The sequence below is a fragment of the Juglans microcarpa x Juglans regia genome, chromosome 2S, assembly GCF_004785595.1.
Source record: "Juglans microcarpa x Juglans regia isolate MS1-56 chromosome 2S, Jm3101_v1.0, whole genome shotgun sequence".
Taxonomy (NCBI): domain Eukaryota; kingdom Viridiplantae; phylum Streptophyta; class Magnoliopsida; order Fagales; family Juglandaceae; genus Juglans; species Juglans microcarpa x Juglans regia.
The window spans coordinates 23,887,278-23,898,237 of record NC_054597.1 but is presented as its reverse complement, the minus strand read 5'-3'; the positions used below and the strand labels follow the sequence as shown (position 1 = coordinate 23,898,237).

Here is a 10,960-nt window from a genome sequence, read left to right as displayed (position 1 = left end):
ATTCAAAAACTCTATTTGCACACGTGAGGGGTACCCTCCGCGTACACGGGCCTCCACGTAGATAAATGAAACATTGTATTTCATATGCAAGCAGATTCCCTTCCCTTGGTCACAAACACAAAGCAAGTTCTTCTGCTTCCCCACCCACGAAGAGTTACATTTTAGCGAGGGAATCTACTTCCCACAAGCCACGAAAACAGGTTATGCTTCTTAACTTCATCTCCTCTTCTTCTTCGTTTTTTGTCTTCGCATTCGTGGACCCAACCATGTACCTCTCTGCCATCGTCTTTCTCAATTTTTGAAAGCTCGAAACCCTAACCCACGAAGAGCTTCATTTCGATGAATGTGAAGGGTGAATTTGCTTCCCACAGTCTTTGCATCCGAGCTCGCTTCCTGATTGTTCACTGACACTGCATGAATCCAGTTCCTCAGTTTTTCAAGAATTTTTTGGATAATAAGAATGTTTGTTTCGTGGGAATGGAAGATGAACTGAGAAAATTACTAGAATGGCCAACTGAATGTAATCATTTTCACACGAGAGCTGTAGGACTGGATCATTTGGCTGCAAGGGTTCTTAAAAACCCCAACCTTCAATGGCTTGGTTTGGCTGGGTTAGCAGCTGTAGTTGGGCTGGGCTATAAGGAACCAAAAAATGGAACTTTCTCCGATTTGAGTTCTTATACGTTTTTTTCCAAGGAAGAGGTCAAGTGGCTAAGGAATGAAAATGATGAAGAAAAATTCTGAGATGGAAAATAGGGATGAGTTTGGCGCTAGATGATGAGATGGTTTCTCAAATCGAGGTTTTTTTTTATGTATTAAAATAATAATATAAAAGTGACGTGGCTAATACCACGTCACACGATTCCGCAACAGGTACCCAATGCCAGGTACCTGTAGCAGAATTGTAATTTATTTATGGTTTCCATGCTCCCTAGAGGGCATAGAGCTTGAGCATTGTCTTTAGGGTAGTTTAATTTCATTTGCAGTCCTATATTTTTTTGTTTTTTTATTTCTATTTTTTTGTATTCTGACTCTGTTTTTATCTGTTTTAGTGGATAAAACATACTTACAAAAACACCATATTCACAAATACATTATCCAGTAGGTTAGGTAGGATGGATATTCACATATACTACTCTGGGAGAAACACCAGCATCAAGCCAGCAGCCTCTAAAAACAATCTATAAAACATAGCAGAAAACACAATATATATATATACACACACACGGGCGCGCGCATGTAAAGCAACTACCTGGGCACGCTATTGGTTGATGCATGGCCAAAAACATGTAAATGCTTTCGTTTGGTTACGCAATTTAGATGAAATGTTTTTTTAAAAGTTAAATAAAATATTATTAGAATATAATTTTTTAATATTTTTTATTTAGAAATTTGAAAAAGTTAAATTGTTTATTATATTTTGTACGAGAGTTTAAAAAAATTGTAATGATTTGATTTAATGATATGAAATGAGATGATTTTGTGTATCCAAACCGGGCCTAATGAACTTTAGGATTACATCCCCCATCATTTCTGTCACACCATTGACTAAAATTATAATAATATTGGCATAGCACAAGAACATTAATCTTAAGTAGAACTCCCAACATCTCTTCTTTTTTTTTTTTTTTTTAAGTTGTATTAGGTCTTTGATGACTTTGTGACGGGCTGGCCTTCGGAGGGGATTTTGGGTTGGAACTGTTTTGATAAGACACATGGGCCTGGCTTTATGACAATTGTACTGGGCCTTCGGTAACTTTGTATGGGCCTTCCATCCCTTGGATAGATAGAGACTAGGGAGGGTGGGCAGGGCAGACTCAGAGCCCAGAGGCTTTGGTGTAGTCGAAGGATGTTTCCTTCGACTTCGAGTGAACGCCACTGCTTCCATGTCGTACTCCATAGGCCCACGCGTGTGAACAGAACAGAAGGGTTCCATGCGTTTTCTGTTTGTTTTTGTTAATTCCCTTCCTTAACAAGTAACAACTCTGCCGCGTAAAAGGAGTAGTTCGACGATCAACGATATCTGCTCCAGGAAAGCCAAAAGAACGATCAAATACCTCCATCATCGGGATTCCTTTCTAAAGCGCTGTAGTACTCTTCGATCGCCATGAGCTTTCTATTCGGCAAGAGAAAAACTCCCGCAGGTTCCCTCCTCCTACCTTTCTTTCTCTTCCTTCCTTGCGTTGTCGTTTGTTAATGATCATGATTTGTATATATGTGTGGAGGATTTGAATTCTGACAAATTTATATGATCTTATAGGTTAATTTATTATATTGTGTGGAAGCACAGTCTGATTTTTTTATTAATTTGATTGTGGTGTTCGTCTAGGAATCAGATTTGCGGTCAGAGTTAGGTTTTTACTATATTTGATTACTTCATCCCGATCTATTTATTTGGATTTGGTTTTCTGTAATTGGAGTCGATGTTGTGTATTAAATTTATCATTTCTAGGTCCGTGGCTATCTTATCGGATGAGTATGTTGTAGATTACTTTACCGCTCCACAGCACAATCTAATTGTAACGAGCCCGATTCGCAAAGTAAAACAATATTGCTGCTGACTTGCTATGATCTAAATGATAATGGGTTTTAAAATTTTTGAAATACAAGCACGTAACTTTTTTGAAAAGAAAACAAACTTGTTTGCCTGGTTATAAATGGGCTTGCTGGGTCCATAGTATGCCTAGTTTTCCATATGACATTACTGGTTTTTATGTGCATGCTCGGATCGATTGGGTTTGTTGTCTGTAGCTTCGTTTTTGGGTTGTTGCTTATGTTTACATGTGTATGGTAACTTATTGGAGATGATGCGTTGTGTGCTCTTAGTTACAATTAAGCTTTATTTGGAACTACTAATCGTTAATATAACTAGTTTTTTTCATGGTTGTGAATTTTTTTCATCTTCAGAACTTCTGCGGGAAAATAAGAGGATGCTGGATAAATCTATTAGAGAAATAGAACGGGAGAGACAAGGTCTACAAACGCAGGAGAAGAAACTAATTTCGGAGATAAAGAAAAGTGCCAAGCAAGGGCAGATGGTATGTCATCTTTGCCTACTAGTACATTTTGCTTGTATCATCAGGATAACATGTTTAGTTTTCTGTATCCTCTAGTAGTTGCTGGTTGAGCTGCTTTTCCTCCTTTTACCAAAGACCCGTTCTCCAGTGGGTCTGTGAAGCAGATGGAGAAGCAGATATGTGTAATCTAGGGAACCCTGTGCAAGAGTTCAAGTTTATGGATTTTATATCTTATGTACATTTGCTTCTCATCTTTGTACTTTTAGGCAGGGTTTTATCCTGTCTGACTTTTATTCTCTGTCAAATTTGACTCTGCTTTTTTGGTGGATGTTACATTGAGGTTTAATTGCTTAACCTTTGGTGGATTTGAATGATCATGCTTGTTGATTCTATGTTTATCTCAATGCTTAACTTAAAACAAAATTACTGTCACTCATGATCTTCTCTAGGTGAACAATATGTTAGATGAACTTTAATTTCTCAATCTCCTTTTAAGCTACGCATTACAAGATCCTTACACCCTTTTGTTTAAAGATAAAGATTTGTTTTTAACATATCAGTGACCTAAGACTCTGGAGTAATGCAATGGGTATTCTTACATCAAATATAAGCTTTTTTTCTGATCAGTTATCAATTCTCTGAAACTTCAATACAAAATAGGAGTCAAATGTTGAGCTTTGGAGTTTACTTGGATCTCCCAAGCCAATACTATTGTTCATATCATATTTTCAAATAGTGGAATCTCTCTTTTACTCTCTTTCTAGGCAGCTGTGTGTCTACAAACACACATGTTTTCCTTTTTCTTGGATGGATAAATTGCACAGGCATCCCAGACCCCGGTGTGTCTCGAAACCATGACTCACCTTCCATCCAATACTTACACGGGGGCAAAGTACCATTTGTACTACAGCTCATTGACTCTCATAATTTTTGTTCCAGGGAGCTGTGAGGGTGATGGCAAAAGATCTTGTCAGAACACGACATCAGATTGAAAAGTTTTATAAGCTTAAATCCCAACTCCAGGGTGTATCCCTTAGAATCCAGGTATGTTATGCTTTCTGTTGTGGTTTAATAGTTCTCATTGGTGCCATACATTTATGTCTATACTGCATCTTAGGCTCCATTTGGATAGTGAGATAAAATGAGATGAGATGGTTTTAGATGAAAGTTGAAAGTTGAATAAAATATTATTAGAATATCATTATTGTTTTGGGATTTGAAAAAGTTGAATTGTTTATTATATTTTGTGTGAGAATTTGGGAAAGTTGTAATGATGAGATGAGATGAGATAAAATCGTTTTTGTATCCAAACGAGGCTACCATTGTATCTTAGTCTACCATATCTGATAGCTCAAGGCCTGTTGTATTTTGTATCTTTTGCAAACACGGTAGTAGAAAATGATCATGCTCTCATACTTTCTATATGAGGAGCTAGTATGCTTTTCAACAGTTTAAGGTGGTTTTTGGGGTGTCACGAAGAGAGGCCAACTAGTTTTTAAGGTTGACACTACCTATTAAAAACAAAAAAAAAAAAGAGGTGGTGATGGGTGTTTTAGTTATATTTGGCTTTTGAAAAATAGAAAAAGAACATTTAACAAAAAATTTTGTGTTTCAGTTATGAGTCATTCTATTCACAATCCGGTGTAAAAAATACACCATCCACATCATTAATGTGGCATGATTTGATTTGTAAGATTCAATTTTGTAAATTCTTCTTACAAATCAAATCTTGCCACATCAACTGTATGGAGTGGATGTCCTCCACACCGGCTTATGAATAGAGTTTTTCTTCAGTTATATTTGGATTTTGAAAAAGAAAGAGAATGCTTATCCAAATCTCAATCTTTCTTTATCCAAATCTCAATCTTTCTTTACGCCTTGTGGTTTGAGTCTTGTATGGAACCATAAGTCGACAGAGTGCTTGTGTTCATCCAATTATGGTTGTTATTAAAGTTTCATTTACTTCTAGACGTTGAAATCAACACAAGCAATGGGGGAGGCAATGAAAGGTGTGACGAAGGCAATGGGCCAGATGAATAGACAGATGAACTTACCATCCTTGCAGAAGATTATGCAAGAATTTGAGAGGCAGAACGAGAAGATGGAATTGATGACTGAAGTGATGGGAGATGCTATTGATGATGCTTTGGAAGGGGATGAGGAAGAGGAAGAAACAGATGAACTAGTGAATCAAGTTCTCGACGAGATTGGAATTGATGTCAATCAAGAGGTACTTCTATTGCTTTTTTCCCTGCCTCCGTGATTCATTTAGAAAACATTGATTTTCTCTTGGGGTGTTAAATCACATTTTGGATCATAATTACAATATCTTAACGGGTTCTAATTGATACACAGCTTGTTAATGCACCATCATCTGCTGTTGCTGCGCCACCAACCAAAAGTAAGGTTCCACAAGTGGAAACAGCAAGTACTGATGACAGTGGAATAGATAGCGAGTTACAGGCAAGATTAGATAATTTAAGGAAAATGTAATTGTGTGTACTATAAACTTCAGATGCGCTGTATGAAGTGCAATTCCAATTGGATTGGCCATGTGATGGTTATGAAAACTGTGCCAGAATTTATCAACTCGTGGTTTGAAGCAAAGTGGAGATTTCAATGAAATTACATTTTGTAAATTTTATATATCAAGAAATGCATGGTATGAAAGGTAATTGTCAGATATGCCCGTGCACGTATAGACCTGATTACTTGATGAATCAGGAGGATTTGGAATTCTTCTAGTGTTTAATAGACTCTGGGAATTGCGATAGATATCTTAGTTTGCATTGAAAATATGAAGTTACACCTGAGTTCACGTCATACGCGGGATATTGGTAATTTATATTTGAAGATATTCGATTCAATGGGAAACAGAGGAATAAAAAAGTTTAATTTGTATTGTTATTCCATTTCCTCCTAATAAGCTGGTCGAAATATACTTGGAAGACCAGTGAAGAAGCAATGGACCTGAGATTGCTGGTACCATGTTTGCTGAGAGGCAGGTTGTTGTTGCTGGATTTTAACCACCTCCATTGATGGATTTTTGGTGGGGTCCATAGCTAGAAATTTCCTTCTGTAGTTCCCCTTCAATCTCATGAAAAGGACCATAGTCCTTCAGGCTTCAGGGATATCTAACTCCGAATTTCTTTATCAGGCTTGCAGTAAAAATCAGTCTATTAATCTTTGTGCAGTAGTTTGAATTGAACGCATCACGGATAACATTTCTTGTTTGGGTCACTACCTGACGCCTTTTCGATCAGAGATTCTCGGATCATCTTGTATATATATATATATATTCATGCATACATGATAATCTTGCCAAGCATATTATCTTTACTCTGTGTAGTTCATATTTCTTCATTATAAATCGGGAAAATAGGGTCCTAAACCATCGAAGGAAGTTGTATTTTAGGCCAATTATAAGGAACAGTTTACAATGGTGTATAGATAGGGAACTTCAAGCTAAAAATTGGCCAAGATTTTAAACCCAAAAACTATATGATCGACACCATCCACTGCAACTTGCTTTGCCTCCTGTCGTTTGTTCTTTCTTTGCCCACCACATGCATGACACCCAAGGTTATCAAAATAAAATTCCCCCTACCGAATCAATAGGGGGAAGAGGTATATATTTTTTCAATGATATAATGAGGAAAAAAAAAATAGTGGACATCTGTCAAACTGAATTGCCTGAATCGAGCAGATCACCTGGAGAATTCACCTGCTCCGTATACAAAACATTTCGCTGACACTGCCAGCCCAACGGCGCTCTACAGAGCGGACAATCGGAGTGAGAGTGGAGCCACATATCTATGCATGGAGCATGAAAGGAGTGCTTGCACCGCGGCAGCTTCCGCAACTCTTCCCCTTCCTCAAAACCCGACAAACATACCGCACATTCACAGTCATTCAAATCATCACCATCTTCATGTTCTTGTTCTTGTTCCTGTTCTTGTACCACTCCTCCTTTCTTGTACTTGAAGCTGCACAGCAAGTACCTGCTCGGGTTTTCTCGGATCTCAGTTGTTGAGATCTCCGCCAGCTGGCTCGGTCTTGGCGGCCGTCTCTGGCTGCGGCTGTGCGTACTGCACCATCTGATGATGAGGATGTTGTATATGGCTAGTAGCAGAGCCGCGGTTCCAATCACCACCAGGCCGTAATACAAAGTGGGTAAGTTTGATTTTGGAGGAAGAAGAGGATGTGGCTGTGGGAAAGGGCTTGGAACATCTCCCATTTCTGGGATTTGTGAGCGAAAAAAATTGGAGAGAAGTTGTCAAGGTTAATATGTTGTTATAATGTTGGTTTCTCTGAAATCTATGGGCCAAAAAGAATCATCAAAGACAAAAGTGATGTACAATCAGTACACAGTACTGAACAAGGATGGACGAGGGAGTGAGCTGGGGCCATGTTGTGGATAAGCGACCAGGAGCTATCTGTCTGTCTCTCTGTCTTTCTCTGCCCAAGTGGATAATGGAGAATAAAAATGGCTGGATACTGAAGATTTATAAAGGATTTGCTTCACCTAGCTTTTGTCCATTTTTTAAGACAACTTTGTTTTTATTCACAGATCCTTTAAACTACTCGTATTCTGTCGTCCTCCACCAAACGGTCAAGCAATTTTTTGAAAAAAATACTGCATGTACATGCTCGCTGCTTAAGCTTCTTAGCCATGGCTAAAGGAAACAAACTGTGACGGTTTTTTTAATAAGTTAGGCCAACTAAATTCAAACAATATATAGTATATACAGTCCTTTTTCTGCAGGCATTGAAAATTATGAAACTACACTGGACTGATGATGATCATGCATATGGCCAATTTCGAATTAGATGCTGCATTTAGATGTTGAACTGAGTTGAGTTGAGATGATAAAATATTATTAGAATATTATTTTTTAATATTATTATTATTTTAGGATTTGAAAAAGTTGAATTATTTATTATATTTTGTATTAGAATTTGAAAAAATTATAATAATAAGTTAAGATGAGTTGAGATGAGTTTAAAAACCAAACGAAACAGTGTAAAAATAAAAAATAAAAGTAAACTCAACGACATACGTTGAACCGCCGGTCACATGATCAGTTAAGAGTGAAGACAAGGAAACATATAAATTCTGAAAGATATAAAACAAGAAGCATATGTGTCAACATGTCTCTTATTTTCCAAATAGTTTACACTCTTTTTTTAGTTATTGTAACTAGCTAATCTGTACATTGTTCGGGAAGAGTTAATTAATTGTTTAAAGTGAAAACACTAAACGTTCACTAATAACTTAACACAGTTTGAGTCATTATACATAACTCAATAAATACAATGTTCATGTGACACGCCTCAAGTTCCGCTTGGGATTTGACAAATTTTAAAGTTTCGAGACATGCACTATAAGAATACATGTCCCTATTTATGACAAATAAATATGCAAAGCACCTAGCATGCATCTAACAGTATGTAATATTCGGAATGGATAAATTTTTTCTTTGAACAATACTATGTACAAGAAGTAATATATCTCAAAAACATAAACATACTTCATAAAATTCATATAATAGACATTCAAAAGTTACAGTGTATGTCCAAAAGATATGTAACATCATGAGTATTGGAGACAATGCTCCTTAAATACATGTTAAGACTTATATAACTACTAGGCTAGTCCATTGAGTAGCTCCTGCAACTCGGCTAAAGAAGCCAAAATACTATCGATAAAATAGAGCATCAAAGCGATGAGCTCTGCGTCATTGTGTTGCCACCTAATCGACCTCCTCCAATAGACTCTTTGTCGCTTCTCCTGATCCTAGCACATGATCTATCATTCCAAGGGAAATGGTAGTTGAGGCTATCAAATGAGATTTGATTACAAATCTCAGCAAGTTTACAAATAACTTTAACTAGCAGTGTACAGATGCATGCATGATAGTAAAAACATGAATTCTAATGTGAACATGCGTGAACGTGACATGACTTGGCAATTAACATGACATGGACTACAACTGACATAGACTACAACTGACATAGACTACAACTGAACATGAATTAAACATAACGTGAACTGAAACCAAACTAAACTTGAAACTGAATATGAACTTGGAATCTTATTCCCATAATAAGATCACTAGTAGTGAGCTCAACAAAGTCAAAATTTAGCCAAAGTTTAACTAAATTACACAAAAAGAGGTTGTAGTACTCAACAAATGAACAGTAATTTTAGCTTTCAATATTTTCACTGGCTAAATTTGTTGAGCCCCAGCTGCTGGCCAAAACAATATTTTGGCATAAAAAATTCTCCTCCTGTGTGCTATTCCTTTCGCGTGTTTCACTTAATCACAATTTCATTTGTTCTCAAACGCAAAAGCACAATTTCATCTTCAGTTGAAAAAATCAGCTCAAACCTGAAATTCTTTAAAATCAAGAAGAACCTGAAAATCGTGCTTTCGTGAAGAACGTCAAAAGCAAAACCAGATTTAGGTAGCAGCTACCAAATCGTGAAGAATTTGTTAAAATCGTGAAGAATCGGCTCAAATTTGCTTGCAGGCTGTAGCTACCAAATCTCTCACTTCTCTTCGTGTATAATAATATCGTTGGGTAGTACATGGAGGGAAAAAATGGCTAGTACAGGGGGCGTGACTCCGTTGTCCTTAAATATGATCAGAAGGTCTATAATGAACCAAGCCTATAATCCTGATCGTGTATCATATTGAAATCTATCATAATTATAAATAATTTTTATATTAAATGATGTTTAATGTAGATTTGTTAAATTAGTGATATAATATATATTCTTTAATATAACAATAAAAATTAATACAACAATAAACATTTATACAACCATAAACCTTAATACAACCATATGTCAATTGAAAAAATATGACCGTTGTAAAAAAAAAAAGACCATTAGAAAATTTTATCTTTTAGAATAATATGAACGTTAGAAAATTAATATGTAGTTTTTTAATAACGAATAAATATTCAAATTACAATTAGAATTAAAATAAATAAAAATTTTAAAATCAATATTTTAATAGAATAGTGATAGATTTGTTGAGCCTGTGATTTGATATTGTTGAAAAGTGGCTAGCAAAATTTGTAAAAGTGAATTTCTTAGTCAAGTTTTTGTCAAAGTTTATTGAGGCCACTACTAGTGCTCTAACTACTTAATTAAGCATGAACTGTGGATGCTACACAGGTCTCCTTGAGTCGTGTGTTCTTGCCGATACTAAATCACATCACAGGTATCAGCACCAGCTGTGAGTATATTAACTACGCATCACACCAAGGGTATCTGCACCCGCTGCGAGTACATAATGTAAGCATCTTGTGATTGGTATCTGCACCTGCATGAGTGCGTATAACATAAAATTGAACTGTGGTTTGGCACTATCAGTGTTAGTGCTTGAGTTTGCTCCGGCAACCAGTTACTTAGGCTCCCATTCGAAACATGTTATTGGTGCTTTATCAACTCAGAGAATTCTACACCATTTAAACATTCCAGCATGAACAATAGAATTCCACTAGGATATTACCACATTCTAATACTTGAGGTCATGATAAACGTAAAATATTCAATTGACTTGAAAATATTTTTTTTCTTGACGAACTCTGAACTCGTGACATGACATCATGTGAAATAATAAAACCCCAAATGACATAACTTGATATGACGTAATGTGTCCATGAGACTAATGATATGGCATAACAATGATGTGTAACAGATAAACATGACATAATCGTGACGTGCAACAGTTGAACATGTCATAACGTGCGATAGATAATTATGTACTGGAAGTAAATCATGGCATGGCGTAATAAATCATGTACACATGCATATATAACATAGACGATGGTTTCTATTACCACCATACATACATAAATACCTTGAAAGTAAATTAGAGACTAACTTATAATACATAATTATCTTCAAGTTACAGTACATAACTTACAGA

The 10,960-nt window shown here is 36.3% G+C and overlaps 2 protein-coding genes across 2 annotated transcripts; one reads left to right on the top strand and one right to left on the bottom strand.

Annotated features, from left to right (window-relative positions):
* Positions 1 to 1,891: 1,891 nt before the first annotated feature.
* Positions 1,892 to 5,700, top strand: LOC121252552 (vacuolar protein sorting-associated protein 2 homolog 1). The gene is made up of 5 exons (XM_041152252.1): positions 1,892 to 2,144; positions 2,908 to 3,038; positions 3,957 to 4,061; positions 4,987 to 5,247; positions 5,373 to 5,700. Exons 1-5 carry the CDS (start codon positions 2,108 to 2,110, stop codon positions 5,508 to 5,510), a joined length of 672 nt encoding a protein of 223 aa, XP_041008186.1. The 5' UTR covers positions 1,892 to 2,107; the 3' UTR covers positions 5,511 to 5,700.
* A 996-nt stretch (positions 5,701 to 6,696) lies between these two features.
* LOC121253484 (RING-H2 finger protein ATL52-like) lies at positions 6,697 to 7,254 on the bottom strand. The gene has a single exon (XM_041153493.1). The coding sequence runs from the start codon at positions 7,252 to 7,254 to the stop codon at positions 6,697 to 6,699; it is 558 nt and encodes a 185-aa protein (XP_041009427.1).
* Between the last annotated feature and the right edge of the window lie 3,706 nt (positions 7,255 to 10,960).